We start from the raw sequence: 17,474 nt of genomic DNA on the forward strand, positions 1-17,474 counted from the left end.
CTTTTGAAATATTATAGAGTTTGTACTAGCAATTTTTTTATTTTTTAAGAATACTTTCAGTTTAAGGCTTTGAAGAGAAAGATCTTAGAATCTCAACATTTATTAAGTTTAAAAGTTTATATTATTTTTTCTCTATTTTTTTTTCTCTTTTTTTTTTCTCTTTTTCTTGCAATGAAATAAGTTGCTTTAAATGTTTGTAATTTTTCTTTTTCTAGTTCATTTAATATATTAAAATAATATGAATAAAATGATATTTTATATTGGTTCTACATATAATTATATAAAAATGTTTGAAATTTAGAAAATAAAAAATATATAGCTGTATATGTATTATAGTGTCCTATTTCAAGTACAGGCAACTCTTTTTATTTCCTGAATTAAAAAAAAGAGCACAAATATATATATGAAATTAATCAGTTTAGAATTATTGTTCGTATATAGTTATCATTTGTAAAATCTATCTGCATTAAAAAAAAAAAGATGTGCATAATTCTTTTACAATAACATGGATATTTCGATATGACTCATCATATCGTTCAAACCGAATGTATGATTTAATAAAAATACTACACGAATTTTATTAATTTGAAATTTGGCGGGCGACAGATTTTGTTTACATATTGCCGCACATGCGCGACAAAAAATCGATGTAGGCAATACTGGAAACTCAAATCCCTATTTTTCCAAGGGAAAGTTTATGCATTACAATTGAACACCCTGAACAGAACGGAAATTCAACGAGCGAAAAACGAGGAAAATAGGCTAACCTCTGCTCACGTGCTCTGAAGAAACAGGATGGCGAAGCTGCCTCGTTTAGGAAGCAGGAAAAAGGCAAAACGATGGGCCAAGGGTCAGAGTTCCAGTTCCAACCCGGTGACCACAAAGCACCGCGAACAGGCCATCGGTATGTTCTTCAAGGATTTTTCCGGCACACCGGGTATCACGAGGGAGGATCTGCAAAAGCATGACGTTATCCAGGGTAATATCCAGCCGCAGTTCGCGAAACTTGACATCGCCGAGGATCAGCCAGAGAGCACCGTGAACGGGACGGCGAACAGCTTCGACACGTTCGCCAGCAATTATAGCAATTGCACCAATGTTTCCTTTGGCAAGTTTCTCAGTCACTTTCAGTCAACCTCGCTCGTACACAAAGAGATGCTGGCGGTACTGTCAGCCGTTACGGAGATCATCAAGCAGAACGGTGGTAATGAAAGCTCGACAGAATACTTTGCAGCCTTGATGACCACTTTGGAAACGGTCGAGGATGATACTTCCGTAGCTGCGACGTTGTCACTGCTTGGAATGAGCTTGAAAACGGTACCTAAGAGCGTACTTAATTTGCAATTTGACGCAGCTAGTCAGATTTTCCTTCAGATACTTTCTAAGTATGTTATGACAGATAACTTTCTCATCCTGCGACATTGCATAGGTTGTCTTTCGGTGCTGTTGAGGGTACAGGAGGCTGCTGCCTGGGCTAATCCCTCGATTGCGCAAGTGCTGGACGCTATATTATCGTTCACCACTCATGCTAAACCCAAAGTACGCAAGTCCGCTCAACATGGTATATGTGCTGTCCTCAAAGGCAGCGATATAATGAAGAGCGAGAAGCCACCGACTTATCATCCGGCCGCAGAACAGGTTGCGACGCACTGCATAGCACAATTGAATGCCGCCTGTGAACCAGGATCATCATTGGGAATCACCACTATTCTGCATATCCTTACATTATTGAAGGATATAATGCATCAACTATCAAAGTCACATGTGAAGACCATCTGCGAACGTCTCTTAAGTATCATGACGTTAAAAAATGCATTGATAACATCGTGCTGTCTGCAAACGTTGCACGGATTGTTTGTCTCAAGACCGTCAGAAGCAACGTTGCCTCTGCAAAGAAACATGGAAATCATTAAAGCCCTTTATGATTATCAACCTGCCATGACTGACACGCAGCCAATCTTGGCATGGTTGGCGGTCATGCAGGAGGCTCACTGCAATCTGATATATGTTTCATTGAACACGACGTCCTCGACCTTGAATGTTGGATCGACAATGTTGGACAATGTTATACCGAGAATGTTGAGTAAGTGTACTGAACTCTGGTTATCCAATAAGACGGAAGTCATAACTGGCACGTCGAACACTGTCAAGACTATTCTGGAGGAATGCGTGGCGCCTCTCTGTGAGAACGAAGAGCGAATTAATAAGTACAATTCGACTTTAACTCAGATTGTCTCGATAATGCACAAGACATTGAGTTATCAATATCTCGAAGCCTGGCGTCATATCTTTCATCTCATAGCCTTGATGTTCCAAGTAATCGGGAAATCAAAGCTTCAGGAACTTACGGATATTATTAGGTCTCTGGGAGAGCTACGAGATTCTTACAATTTCGCGTACAATAGCGATGTCGAATACGCTATTGGAGCTGCAATTAGAGCCATGGGGCCGCAGGTCGTATTAAACATCCTCCCTCTTCGGATCGACGACGACACAATAAATTTGAAGCGGGGCTGGCTGATCCCGCTGTTGAAAGACTGCATAACGGGCGGCACCATCTCCTTCTTCAAGGACGTTCTGCTTCCGATTGCTCTGACATGCGAGGAGAAAAGTAAGACAGGCATAGAAGGGAAGACGTACGAATTTCTGGTACCGCAAATCTGGTCAATCTTGCCGAGCATATGCAACAACGCCAACGATGTAAAGGATAATTTTAAGAGTATCGCCAAGCTGTTAGGTATGATGATCAGTGACCGGAAAGACTTAAAGTTATCCATAATGGCAGTGTTGAGGAAGCTAATCGGGAAAGCGACGCGGGACGAATGCGTCGACGACATCGCCGAACTCGCTCGCTTCGCCAAGAACTACCTACCGATCCTCTTCAACCTGTACGCGACGAAACCGAGCGGTACGGACGAGGAAGGACAACGTCTCGCCGCGTTCGACACGATCAAGACTTACTTGACAATCGCGAGTAGCGACCTGGCAAACGAGATGTTTGAACGCGCGCTGACCAAGGCCGATGAGCCTGGCGCGGACGAATTCTTCAAGGAGAGCGTTTACGATCTGATAAGAGTGCTGATTGGCTATACGGACGTTGATAAATTAAAAAAATACTACGACATGTGCATGCCAGTCCTCAAGGATGATACCAAGCAGAAGGAGCAGAAGAAAGCCTACAGATTTCTGGAGGAGATATGCGGGAGTGATCGGGAGGTGTGCAAACAATTTCTGCAGGAACATAGACGCGAGATTCAGAAACTGCTGATAACATCGGCGACCAGCGTGATTACGACTAGTCGAGGCGCTCGTTTACGATGCCTGACGCATCTCGTCAAGTTGCATCCGCAACTCGAGAAGACCAAATTCTTGCAGGCGATTGTACCGGAAGCCATACTCGGCGTTAAGGATATAAACGAGAGATGCCGCAATACGGCATATCAGTTGCTCAACGTGATCGCCGAGAAATTCCTTGATAATCCTGAGCACCTCAAGGATTATACAGATATGTTGATGGTGGGTTTAGGCGGCGAACAAAAATACATTAGCGCTACTCTCCTGGCTTTGGCATCCCTTACTTATCATTACAATGGTTCTCTGGGCATGGAGACTATCGGAGAGATCTTGGGGCATGTTTGTACGATTCTGACGAGTCCTACGAGGGAAGTAGTAGAGTCCGCGTTGTCTTATGTAAAGGTATACATCAACGTAATGCCGTCCATCGTCGTAGGTCCGATGTTACCACAGATGATCGACGCTCTGTCGCAAATGAACGAAGATTGTAAGCGTCATTTTCGCCAAAAAGTACGCGATATCCTTACGAAGCTGATAAGGAAGTATGGCATAGGGCCGATATCGAGTATGGTACCAGCTTCGGACGTGATCCTAAACAAAAGGTTGAAGAACATCAACAAGATTGAGGATGCGAAGAGGAAGAAGCGGGAGCTTGAAAGAGCTAAGAAGTTAGAAAACGACGACATGGAATTTAACGCTAAGAGACGACCTAAGAGCATAGAGGAGATATTGGCTGACAGTGACGAGGAATTCGAAGCTACAGAAAACGAGGAATCGACAAAAAATAAAAAGAGAACATCCAGAAAAGATGCTTGGATTCAAGAGAATGAGGGGAACATAGTCGATCTTATAGATCCTGCAGCTGCTAGAAATATCACAAGTTAGTTTACAATTCTTTATAAATGAAAGTTCTTAAACATTTTCTCTCTTATAATTAATTTAGTAAAATTAACGAATTCTGTCTTTTTCTAATTCTCTTGGTTAATTAAACCGAATTTCTTAATTGATTTTCTATATTATTCTTTTTTTTAATTAATTAAACTGAGATTCAATTGTAATTCTGTATATGTAATTAATGTTTGTAAAACGGCTTATAATAATTTAGCAAAAGGGATTCGTATTATTCAATTTTATATTTCAGCTACGCAACCGGGCGTGTCAAATCCAAAGATTCCTGTAAAAAAAGTAAAAGATCACGGCTTTAAAACTGCACCTGATGGCCGCCTCATCATCACAGATGGTGATGAAAAAGATAGTGATACAGAGGAAAAGAATAAGAAAAAGGCTCCTTTCCTTCAGGATAATTTAGAAGAGGACGATTACGGTAAGGCATTACTAGAATTTATTAGAATTGTGTTAATGATATATCTCTTATATACCTCGTAATACTTTTTTATACATTTCGTAGAAGATAAAGATGATATATCGGTGGCCGAGAAGAACACCAACAAAAAACGTAAATATAGTGAGAGTATATCAGATATGATGAGCTTGAAAAGTCAATCAACGTCGAAATACCAAGGTACATTTACAAATTTGTCGATTCGAGATATCTCAGAATCATCGACTAATTTTCTAAAGTTTTCGACAAATTTTTAAAGAAAATCTTTCTTAAAAATTATTCCATCTTAATTTCGATTTTAGCTGGTGGTTCGGGTATTCACCGACCGCTAAAAGCGAGAAAGGTGGAACGCGAACATGGTTCGGAATATCGCGCGATGAAGGCCGGAGGAGATATCAAGAAGAAGGGTAAACCAGACCCTTACGCGTATCTACCCTTAACAAGAGCCGCATTGAATAAGAGGTCAACAATATATTTCTTTTATTTTATATCACACACACATTTATATATTTACATAAATTAATTTATATTAATATATTTGTCATATCACTCTCTTGCTTAATTTATCAATATATTAATAAATTGAATAATTTTATTCTTTTTACAGAAAGAAGAAAAAGAACGCGGGCAAGTTCCAGAGTATCATTTCTGGAGCGAGGAAGGGTGCGCGAATAGGAATGAAAAACAAACGTACGAGAAAACGTTAGAGGTTAGATGATAATTCTAATTGTTATAATTACGATATTATCAAACAAGACTTGTAGCATAAATTCCTGTTATTATTATAATTAAAAAGAGATAAAGTGTCGCGGCTTTTTTATTTATGCTGCATTAATCATTTCGATTGTTCTCGTTTTGTCCGATTTTTAGCAAAATTTTATTTATAATATGCTATACGATTTTTTAAAAATCGGATATGTTCGAGAATCATAGAATGATTCGTTAGTGTCAAAGTTATAATTAAATTACAGCAAACATGGCTGTCCTTATTTCGAAAGTTGTACGCGTAATGAAAAGATCACACTTTGCGCGTGAAAATCATTATCAGATCATTGAAAAAATTCTCAAACTTTTCGCTCGTGTTTCGGAGAAATAGTTTCACTCGTAACTTTTCTCTGCCGTCAATTTCAATGCTCCAACTATACACGATGGACATAGAATTTCTGGCTTAGACGTATGAGATAACATATTTCCTAAATACTGCGATGTGCATGGAAGAACTAACGACGGAGACGTCAATAATTCGGTTTCCATCGTCGGAATAACATCCGTCTCGTATACAGAAATTGGAAAGTGATGTCCACAAGTAAATATCATATTATCCTCTTCCATCGTGAGCAAACGATCCACAGCATCCGAATCCTGTTAATATAAATCTCTTACAATAATATACAACATAATATAAACTATAATATAATAAGATTTATAATATAATTAAAAAATATAATAAAATTGTTATATTTCTGTAAAACATGAAATAATCTTTGCACGCACGAACATATCGCACGAAATAATCGCAGTTCTTAAATTTCTGCGAAAAGTGAAAGAAAGTGCAAGTATGATCTTGATATTGACTAACTTTATATTTAGAAGATGGAAAATAAATAGTATTAATATTTTTTTATTATATGATAGACACATACACATACTAATTTTCTTTAAAATGACTATTATAAACTAATTTTAAAGTTAACAGAAAAAAGAAAAAAAACTAATGTAAAAAACTTGCTAATTTGATATAATTAACAATTTCATATAAATAACAAATATAAATTAATATAATGAAGTATATATAGATGAAGTATATATAGATTAGTGATAAACATTTTACCTTGATGTGTGCAAATAGTTTGGAATCTTCCATTTCGGAGGATACCGTACTGATAATTCCTTCCATCATTTGTTGCGAGCTGTTATTTCTACTTGTGCCCGGATATCCGTTTAATGGCGCTCCGTAATTATCAGCCATTAGAGAAGAGAAGATTTTGATGTATTCGGGCATAGTATCGTCTAAAGTACAAGTTATTCGTTAATGTTATTTTTATTAAATTCATCCGTTTTCCAAAAAATCGAAAAAAAGAAAAACCTTCATCTATATGTTGCATCAACATTGATAATATTTGTAGACAAAATTTGAGCGAGAATAAGTCACTTATCCGCCAATTGTTCTTATTCTCTTTGTCGCACTTATTTATATCCAGGTATTTTTCCATTGCATCTTGGCTGTAAAAGAAATTATATCATGATTCGCTTCACATTTTAGTCTCACTATCTTAGAAATTCCCGAACTGTATGTACATGTGTCAAAAACGTTTCTTGTGCGCGATCAGAGATTGAAGCTTTAATATATATTTTCTATTTTTTTATTTTATTTATCTACAATTTGAAAAAGAATATATAGAAAATTAAAAAGAGCTGTATCTTTAAAAGGCATTTTGTTAATCTCTGCGTTCATTTATTAAATATATCATGTTAAAAAAAATGAAAAAATTACGATTTTAATCGAAGATCAGATAAAAAACATAAGTTGCTGTAAAGCTGTTATATAATGTAACATCAACTCACCAAAATAATAATAATCCAAGTGGATAATAGATAATACATATATGTTCGAGAAAAACATTTTCCAAACTTTGCATAGGTAAATCATGTTCAAACCAAAAACGGATCGCGCTTCGTAATATTTCACATTTCAGAGTATTTGCTTCGTTACTGATTCTGTTTAAATAAAATTTTAGTGCTTTTATGGTTTCGTTGATCACATAATTTCTTTGAGAACGCGAGGACACTTTATCAGGAAACGTGATATTCTCTTTATACGCGTCACACTGATTCATTTGATTGTCATTATTAACATTATTTATTATTGTTTTCGCGCAAATTGATCGAGTAAGATTTTGCACATTGTTACGGGCAATGTTTTTGTGCGACAGTGAATCGTTCTTATCGAAAAGATGTTCGATCCATTCGCATTGCTCATCCCTGTTCGGACTAGACTCAATGTCAGAAATCTGGTTTTCGTTCGAAGGTGATTCTTCCTCCTTTCTTCGCGTTATACATAATTCTTCTAAACCACCCTGGCAATCAAAGGTGTAAAATTCTTGTGCGATCGCTTGTAAGTTATTCAATGATCTACTCGTGGAGATCTTTGTCCAGCTTCGCGTGACACTGTTTTCCAGAGATTCCATAAGATTTTTCTCCGCCTGTCTATTGAACAATTCAGTATTTTTCTTAATGCTTCGACAAGATGCAGTGTCCTTCGTCGCATCCGCATTTTGCGAAATAATCTTAGCCGTGGATTCCCGCGGAATTGTTTCCGACATTGAATGACTTATAGATGAGCGAATACTTAATTTGTGCAACGCCTTCAATTGATATGTAAAAGCGGTCAGAATGTCACCTTCTAATGCCGCTATTTTAGAACAAGCTTGATAATTTTCCAATTCGATACACTGTAACAGATAAGTTATGATGATACATTCGAGAATCTATACACTTATGAAAACTTCACTCAGAAATCAAAAGTTATTACATTATCAAAAGATATTATATTCATAGTATGTTTTAATTGGAATTTAAATTAAAATATTCACAATTGTATATATTTGCGTTTACAAGATACTATTACTATTATGTTTTACGAAAAAAAGAGATTGCTGAAGAATATTTTATTACTTTTTTTAAAAAAAGAGAAAAAATCAATATGATAAAATTAAATAAAATCTCTCAAGTTATAAAAGATATGTAGGAGATATATAAGATATATAAGATATATAAAAGATATATAAGAGATGTTATCTAGAAGACGACATTTAACGATTGAACGATTAACATGATAAAAATGATTATTTTTTATGTATAAAATTTCATTATCCTTTAATCATATTAATCATATTATAATCATATAAAGTGATCAACGAACCTTGTCCATAATATTAGCAGAATGATATAAAGAGTAAAATTGTTCCAGGACATAATGAAGCGTCAATTCCCCAGGTGACTTTTCGATGACGCTCAGAGGACGAATAAGTCCAGTGAAACAGGTGGCGTCGTTAGATTGATAAGAGATTACAGGGATAGAAATACCGGGCACTTGACTGGGAACGTCTAGAGCTACGTGCAACGTATTGGGAAGTCGTACTACTCGCTTTGACGATTTCAGCAATACAAGTTTATCGTCGGTATCGCGCGTCTCTTTTGCGGGGATACGACCTAATTGCGCCCTGTTATTATTACCCCAGGCTAGTACTGTACCTCCTGAAAAAAATGCACATTTACTATATTTTATTCCTTTTCAATCTATTAAAAATCGTGTAATAAATAATGATTTTAATCAATCATATTTTATTATGCTTCTATTTTTTAAAAATTGCAGATTAAGAATTTCATCAGACAATTAATAATTTTGTTTGAAAATTGATATTAAAAATTTACAGGAAAATCAAACATTTGTTACTAAAATTATAAAGATATAATCAATTATAAAATAAAATTTAAAAAATTGTAAATTATAATTGAATTTAATTATAAAATTGAAATTACTTCATTTAAAATAAAATTGCTAAGTTCTTTTTAAATTTAAGATAGATAATTTTGACATAAAGAAAGATTAGAATATAAAAAAATTACAAAAAGTTACAAAAAAATTCGAATTTTTATTTTTTTCTAACCTGGTTGTATCGCAACCGTATAATCGTAACCACAGACGATCCCAACGGTATTAATTATAGGATTGCTTCTCTCCTTATTATTGTGATCTATATTTTCCGATTTCGATACACCAGTAACATTTCCATTATTCTCATGCGCATTTTTATTATTCGTCGATAAATCGTTTGATTTAGCACCATTATCTGAGTCTCGTTGATTCTGTGTCTTCTTAAAATCAGTGTGTCTAGGTGGTATTTGCGCCAAAATACAAGCTGGATTATAAGATAAGGGCGTTGGAATTGGCACTTCTTTTCTCGTACCATTGCCTAGTTGACCATCCAGATTACGGCCCCATGTGTATAAAGAGCCATCCTTCGTTATCAATGCATTATGATGACAGCCAGCTGATATCTAGATACATAATAATATGATCACATAGTTGCATCTCATTCATTTTGCAAATATGCAGGATTTTTTTTTAGCGTCACAAAACAATATTTTCGGAAATAATTTGAATAAAAAAAAATATATATATATCTTTCATACTATTATTAAGCAAAATTACAAATTAAGTGAAGTGTAATTTAAGAACATAATCTTTTAATATTTTCAGACTCATTTCAACAAACCTGAGTAATTTGTCCTCTTATCAAACTAGTATCGACGATAGATGGCTTTAAATGCGCTTGGCTCTCATCAATTAACTCAATGTTTCTCAAATTTGCGCTTCCGGATGGTTTCTTTCGCGTTTCTACGCTAGACGTGATCCTTTCCGTTTCTACAGTTTGTACACTGTCCTCCAAAAGATCTTCGTTCAAATTTATAACGCCGCTTGGCATTTTCTCCGATTCCTCCAAAGTTTTATTCTTTCTTTCATCTTGTTGTTCTAATATACGAGTCCTCTTTTGTGCTTGCGCTTGTAACCTGAGAACCTGAGGACTCGCGCCCCATACGTATAATTTATTCGTATCACTGAGAGCTAGCTGTAAACACACAGAGTATAAATATATGAGATTGCCTCTTCCCCAATGTTATTTAGCGATACAAGTATAAAAATAAAAGAGTTAATAAACGATTGTGATCCTTAAAAGGATCAATCTTCTTGTCTTTATGCGAGGCAAATTATATATATCGTTCACTGACTTACATTATGAAAATATCCGGTATTTATAAGTATTATTCCATCCGGCAACGATATTTTCGTCGGTATGGAACTCTTAGCGTTACCACCGATTCCCAATTGACCGAGGACGTTAGATCCGAAGGCGTATACAATACCGTCTACAGATAGTGCCAGGGTGTGCGCGTACCCGGCGCTGATGCATCGTACAACCACACCGAGCAAAGCCGTAACCAAAGACGGCGTGATCTTTTCGTCGGTGTTACCATGACCCAGTTGACCATGGATACCCCAACCCCACGTGAACACTCTGCCGTCTGCAGTAAGAGCTACGGAGTGATATTGCCCGGCCACCGCGTCGATGATAATTTCTTGCGCCAGTGAAATGATCAATTCTGGACTTGAACACTGCAACACTTTGCCGAGACCCAGCTGTCCAAATTGACTTGATCCCCAGGCGTAGATTCCATTATTGGTAACAGCCAAGGTATGGCAATGTCCGCACGATACGCTGAAAACCTCTACCTCCATACTTCGGAAGAAACATATAGCATGAGGTGCTCCATATCGTAAGACGCTAGAGCCAGTCCCTAATTAATAGTAATATAGTTATTAAATTAATATATATATATATGCCAAAAAATTGAAAAGAATACAAAATGGATCAATGATCGAAAATTTTAAAAAAGAAAATCGAAAAACCAATATGAGCTGAACGAAAGATACAAATAAATATAAATTTTGTAGTGACTATCGAAAGACAAATGTTTTGCTTTTTATCTTAAATCATATTCGAAGTCAAAGAATATACAGAAATATAACAAAAATGTGTGATTTAAAAGTTCTAGAAAATTTTTTAAGGATTATGGCAAAAATATAATAGAAAAATTAAAATATAAATAAAAAAAGTTTTTTTTTTAATTTGACAGAGATATATATTTTAATACTTAATTAAAAATTACTAATACTTAATATATACTTTAATACTTTTAATTAAAAAATATTAATAAAATAATAATACTTTCTTAATATGTGTTTATAATTTTATACTTTATATACGTGGATTAAAACGCTTCATATAATTTATTATAATTTGTCTTTTTTTATTTAAATAAAAAATAGGTCAAATATATACCTAAACAACCTTGCACCGAACTTCCCCAAGTATAGATGTTACCATTTCTAATAAGAGCAACATGAGAAAATCCAGCACTCAGTGATCTTCTCTTAAAATCAACATGCAATGCTATTTCCGAGTATTCCTGCTTAGATGAAGATTAAAGATATAATTATAAGTTAAGCCAATGTAATAATGATTGGAATGGAAATACGAGATTCGGCAAATGGAAAACAAGATTGTAATTATGCAATTGATGTATATGACAATCTTTCTCTCCTTAATCTGAGAAATTTCTCTAGCATCTTTTCAAAAACACTCGAATATTCAAAAATTAGATAAATATTTATGTTACGCTAATTTTATATGCAAAATATATTTTATCTTTATTTATGCCCGAAATTATGTAAAAAAAATTTAAAATAATACATTAATGTAACTGTAATTACAATTTCTATATGTTAAAAAATGTAAATAACATATAAAGAAAAAGATTGTCAAAAATTATCTAAAAAATATGAAGACATATTGAAAAACCATGCACAATAGAAGCCCGATAGATTTTCAAGAATATAAAAAAAAAGAAATACTTTGAAGCATATGTGAAGAAAGATACATAGAAAAAAATTTCATAGACGTACAATTTTTTAAAGAAAAAAATACCTTTGCATAAATTCTATAATTTTTCAATGATAAAAGCTTTATAACTTTCCTTTTTTTATTTCCTTTTACCATATTTCGTATAAATCAAAATTTATAAAAAGTAAATATTTATGAAATTACCTTGTTTATTTCTGGCAATTGCACATCATACAAAAACGTAGATTTGTAATTGGAGTTTAATAATTGTTTCTTATGTATAAGAGTCAATAAAATTAATATAAACGTTTCTACTATATCTCCCACAAGTGTATCAAGCTGATCCTGTAAAATGTTTTTGTTATTTGTGCATAATATTTCATAATTAAAGCATCCTATTTTATATTAATTGATTTTCTTCTTTTAAAATTTGTATTGCATAGACATATCTATTTACAATATTATAAAATCTAACGTTAAATATAATATTAACCAAAGGCTAAATTAAAATTTTTTGTTTAATATACTTATATGAAAGAATAATCAAAAAACAACATTCTATTGCATACTAACGATTCTGAGAACTAATTTAATATAAAAGTTTCTCTTTGTTTTAGATAGTTATGATTTTTAAGAAAAATATCGATTTCTCTCTCAGGTCACTATACAGATTTATATGAAAATAGCTTTCAGTACTCACAATATTATCTGTAATATCTGTAAAATCACATTGACTAGATCGTAGATTATATGACGTTTTATGGCGTGTTATATACTGTAGCAATTTAGGTCGTAATACTGGATTTGTTGGATCATACAATGTCACTAATCTCTGTAAAATATCAAAGTATTACAAATATATTTTATTTTATTATTTTTATAATCGTAGCACACTTGAAAAATCATTTAATGAAAAACATTTAAATTTTGTAAACATATTAAGCTATCTTTTCTTCGTTCACATATAAATTTTAATAAAGAAAAGTAATTAAAAATATTTTTACAGTTTTTTTCTCTTTGATTAATTTGTTAATTTAGTTGTCAAATGGAAAATAATATATATCTTTCTTTTCATTTTATCTATAAAATGCGTGAAAGTTATTTGAAACATAATAAATAATTATTAGCAGAGCTGAAAAATGTAATAAAAAAGAACAAAAATAAAATAAAATAAACAGTTCACATTTATTTGTATATGAATATAAATTTGATTTCTATATAAAATCTATTCATGATATAATATTTATTATTATGAAAATAAAATCATTTTATATTTTGCAACATATATTTTGAGACATAAAAACCAGATTCACATTTTTGTAATTTTATATAAAAAATAATACTTAAAAGTTAAGATTTCTCACCTGAAGCACGAAAATTTGAGATTCCCGCAGATTACTACGTACAAACAACATATGAGCTCTTGCTAAATCATGATTCAATAACATTGCTTGTATCAAGTCAGATTCGCTTAAACATATAAGTAAACCATCTAAAATATATACATATAATTCATATTACATTCCATACATTAGTAATATTCATTTGTATTAATGTATATAACTTGTTTGTCAGATACATGCAATCATATTTATACATATATATGTATACATTACATGATTTTGGGCGAACATTATTTGTGCCAAACATTTGTACTGTCTTCATGAGAATATCCAACATTTGACCATACAAACTTCTCTGTGTAGCTAAATGATGTAATACTTCCCATAAATAAGTTTGACCAGCTATATTAATAGCTAACAATTCGTCGTAAAACATATTTGTAGATAAAAAGTATCTAAGGACACAAAATATAGAATTATAAACAAGAGCGCATATATTACTTTTCCAACAATTTTAACAGGAAAGGAAGCGCATATCGTTATCATTTTGGTAATGTGTGATAATTGCATTGTAAAATGCAACTTACAAGAATTCTTTGTAAATTGCTTTAGATTGTTCTGACCAAACCCTCAATGTCATTTCGATAAAGGCAAGAATACATAAATTAGATAAATGTATCCTTGTTGCAGTAGGCATTTCAGTAATGACAGGTGTCAATAAGCAGTGAGTAAGGCAACTTAATAATTCAGAAGTATGACCAATTGATGCAAATTTTAACACACTCTTCAACAATTTACACTGAAATATAAACGTTAGACAAAATTAATTCTCGCGATTGATAAATAAAGAAAAAAGAAGAAATATTAATATTTTTACATGAAATTTTTGATAATATATATAGCAATTTCTTTTTTTGAAATGATAAATATTTTATATAAAATACGTCACATTGGAAACAGAATATTTAAATCTTTCTTTAATTGAGAGAAAAAATAATTTAAATGTTTCAAAAGAATGATAATATACTTATAAATTACTGTTTTATACATCTTTAAATTTCCAATAGAATTTACTTAAATTCTCTGTTTCTGGTAAATTAATCTATGATTTATCTATTTTATAAGTCTTTTTATTTACCCTAGACATTTTATAAGAAGCTACTGCACGTGGGAATTCTTTATTTGATAGAAATATATCACCAGCATATTCCAGCAATTGTTGTCCATTCAGTCCAAAAATCATTGCCAATTTTCCTGCTTTTTGTAGCTCGTTTTTTTTCAATACTAACTCCATGAAAATAGAAAAAAGTGATTTTCTATAATAAAAGCATATAAATAATTTAATAAATATGCATAATCTTTACAATATTCTGTAAACATACTTCTCTCACTCATTATTGCTACAATAAGACCTACCTTAAAATAACTTCGTATACACAACGATTTGTAACAATTATACATGTATCTAATTTAGGTACTTCAATTTTAATATCTTTTATATTCTTTGGTAAAGTACATTTATTCTCTACTTCTTGAGAGACTTTTCTTTGTATCACATTATCAAAATTTGTTACTTTGTAAACCGCACGTATCACTTCCTTATTGCTCTTAAAAGAAAAAGTTCCGATAATAGACTCGGAATTGAATCTGTAATCTTTATTTATATGAGTTTCAGATAATTGATCAGATATTATATATATCACATATTGATTAATATCGGTAATGAAAAAAAATCTATGTGTCAATAAAACAGTCTCGCATGATTCGAATACTTTGTGCATCGATAATGGTACTGCAGCCATATTTGAACTATGCACCTAGAATAATAAATTGTTATTAAATATAAGAATTAATGTTACATTAAATTCTAGTAACAATAAAACATATATACAGAGAAGTTAGAGGCTATTAAAATTTAAAATTGCATGTGTGTATGCATGTGTGTAGATAAATTGATTATTATACCATAAAATTGTATCTTACTGTGATATGATGAGTGCTAGGATGATAACATGTATATAATTGCTGGCCTTCTCTGTCATATTGCGAAGTTAAAAAGGTATCTTTTGATATTGGTTCTGGATTGATAAAATTTGTTTTAGATTCTGATATTTCTGAATTAACAGCAAGTCCATTATAAATTTCTTTTTTGTTTGGAGCATCTATAACATTAGCATGTTATTAATATTTAATAAACAAAATTGGACAGAGCATGCATCCAAAAAGTGTCCATTGTTTAAATAACTCTTTTTATTATTTTAGTGATATTTCCCTAACAATGCAATAAAAGCAATATAAAACTAATGATTTAGCTTGTTTCTCTTTTGCAAATAAATATACTTGAAAAAATGATGTATTAATAAATAATTACATAAATATTTTATTTTAAAACATAAAATTATAAAAAATAAAAAATATTTTGTGAAAATACAAGTATTTAGAAAAATAATTTCAAGTTTGCTCTTTTGGAAAGAAAATGATATGCTACTTTTTCATAATTAAAAGAAAAATTAATACAGGAATATTATTTCTCTAAGCTCTTTAAAATTGTTTGACTTCCTGTATTTTTAAAATATACTTATATACTTACCATGGCATTGTGAACTTTCTCCTAATGTTTGATTTTTAGTATCAATTAATTTCTGTTTGAAAATGGCCAGTTTTTCGACAGAGAGCTGTTTAAGTTCTTGTAACTTAGATTTATTAGGAACAGAAGAATCTTCTGTGTTATTATAAATAGTACCATTTGAATTTACGCTACTATGAAGTTCTTTGTTTTCAAGATTATGTAGAAGATTATATAAATGTTGTTTCAAAGATAAACGCCATTGTTGTTGAAATTTACTAGTTATCAAAACAAATGCAGCCTCATTGTTTTCATTTTGACAAATATGCAGACTGCTTATACTTCCATTGACATATGTTGTACCCAACTGTTGCCCATTTAATAGATTGAAAAGTATAATTGCTCCACATTCAGTTCCTATGATACCAATGTCAATAGACATTTTTGTATCTTTCCACCATGTGATAGCAGTGGGTCTAAAAATATATAATGATCTATGTAGAAAAATTCTTTTAATATTATATAATTATAATTACATTATATATAATTGTGAAATATATATATATTTATTTATTTATAATTATTTTTGAGTTTTATACAATACCTAAAATGAGAGAGCTGAAGATTAACAAAAGGGATATAGGTTGCATCATCTGTCTTCCATCTTTTGTCAGTAACATAATTTTCACCGACTAGAGTTAAAGCAGGCAATATGTACAACGAACCATCCAAGGTTATGCATAATAACCAAATACCAGTTGGATCGAAACAAAAACTAGCTATTTGTTTATGTGGCCCTTGAAACCAAGGTATTCTCTTAATGACAGGCAAACATGAGAGATCTTTTTTGAAATAAAGGACAATTTCAGCATTGCTGGTGGTCAGTGCAAGAAATAATCTTCTCCCAAAATTGCACTGTATGCTCTGCTGTATCTCAGTAGTTTTAATCAAACATTGCAGTTTAAATAAATTTTCATTCATCATCATAGTGTTAGGAACCACCATTATGTGCGAATGTTGTTTCTGAAATATTAAACATTATATATGACTGCTATTTATAATATAATGTAGATTTGTGTGACGATAATTATTATACCATATAAACAAATAAAAATATTGCTACATACCTTGAATATTTATATCACTAAGCTTGTCTGTCAAATGATATTTTAATTTACATAATTTATTGCTTTGTAATATATATATATATACATATATATATTATTAAAACTACTATGTCGTTATTATTTATCTAATGTCAGGAACTTAGAGAGGCCATATACTATGCCTAATACATTTTTATATTCCTTTGTTACTGTTGAGTACTGATTACTGCTCTTGTTCTTCGTGATTGAATTGGCAGCTATGATTAGCATTACTTTTTTTGCGCATGCGCGAGCAGCAGATGTATCCTATAGAAAATCAGGGCCAGAATTAAAAAGAGAGAGGTATATTTTTGATTG

General features: G+C 32.0%; 2 protein-coding genes across 3 annotated transcripts; one reads left to right on the plus strand and one right to left on the minus strand.

The window, feature by feature from the left end:
• The first annotated feature begins 722 nt into the window (after positions 1 to 722).
• Positions 723 to 5,451, plus strand: LOC105253236 (RRP12-like protein). The gene is made up of 5 exons (XM_011261119.3): positions 723 to 4,174; positions 4,436 to 4,618; positions 4,703 to 4,816; positions 4,939 to 5,098; positions 5,244 to 5,451. Exons 1-5 carry the CDS (start codon positions 796 to 798, stop codon positions 5,341 to 5,343), a joined length of 3,936 nt encoding a protein of 1,311 aa, XP_011259421.1. The 5' UTR covers positions 723 to 795; the 3' UTR covers positions 5,344 to 5,451.
• Positions 5,440 to 17,172, minus strand: LOC105253237. Of its 2 annotated transcripts, none has more exons than XM_011261120.3 (20): positions 17,139 to 17,172; positions 16,616 to 17,034; positions 16,036 to 16,487; positions 15,429 to 15,607; positions 14,862 to 15,262; positions 14,584 to 14,761; positions 14,033 to 14,244; positions 13,719 to 13,900; positions 13,467 to 13,594; positions 12,803 to 12,934; positions 12,307 to 12,447; positions 11,542 to 11,668; positions 10,434 to 10,996; positions 9,916 to 10,269; positions 9,307 to 9,697; positions 8,559 to 8,893; positions 7,202 to 8,088; positions 6,723 to 6,859; positions 6,468 to 6,646; positions 5,440 to 5,998 (listed from the first exon to the last, which is right to left on the minus strand). In XM_011261120.3, the coding sequence occupies exons 2-20, from the start codon at positions 17,014 to 17,016 to the stop codon at positions 5,735 to 5,737; spliced, it is 5,643 nt and encodes a 1,880-aa protein (XP_011259422.1). In that variant the 5' UTR covers positions 17,017 to 17,034; positions 17,139 to 17,172; the 3' UTR covers positions 5,440 to 5,734. The 2 variants fall into 2 exon arrangements, with proteins under 2 accessions (XP_011259422.1, XP_025266887.1); XM_025411102.1 differs by having other exon boundaries at positions 11,542 to 11,671.
• Positions 17,173 to 17,474: the final 302 nt, after the last annotated feature.

Source organism: Camponotus floridanus, unplaced genomic scaffold, assembly GCF_003227725.1.
Source record: "Camponotus floridanus strain SB8 unplaced genomic scaffold, Cflo_v7.5 scaffold37, whole genome shotgun sequence".
NCBI lineage: Eukaryota > Metazoa > Arthropoda > Insecta > Hymenoptera > Formicidae > Camponotus > Camponotus floridanus.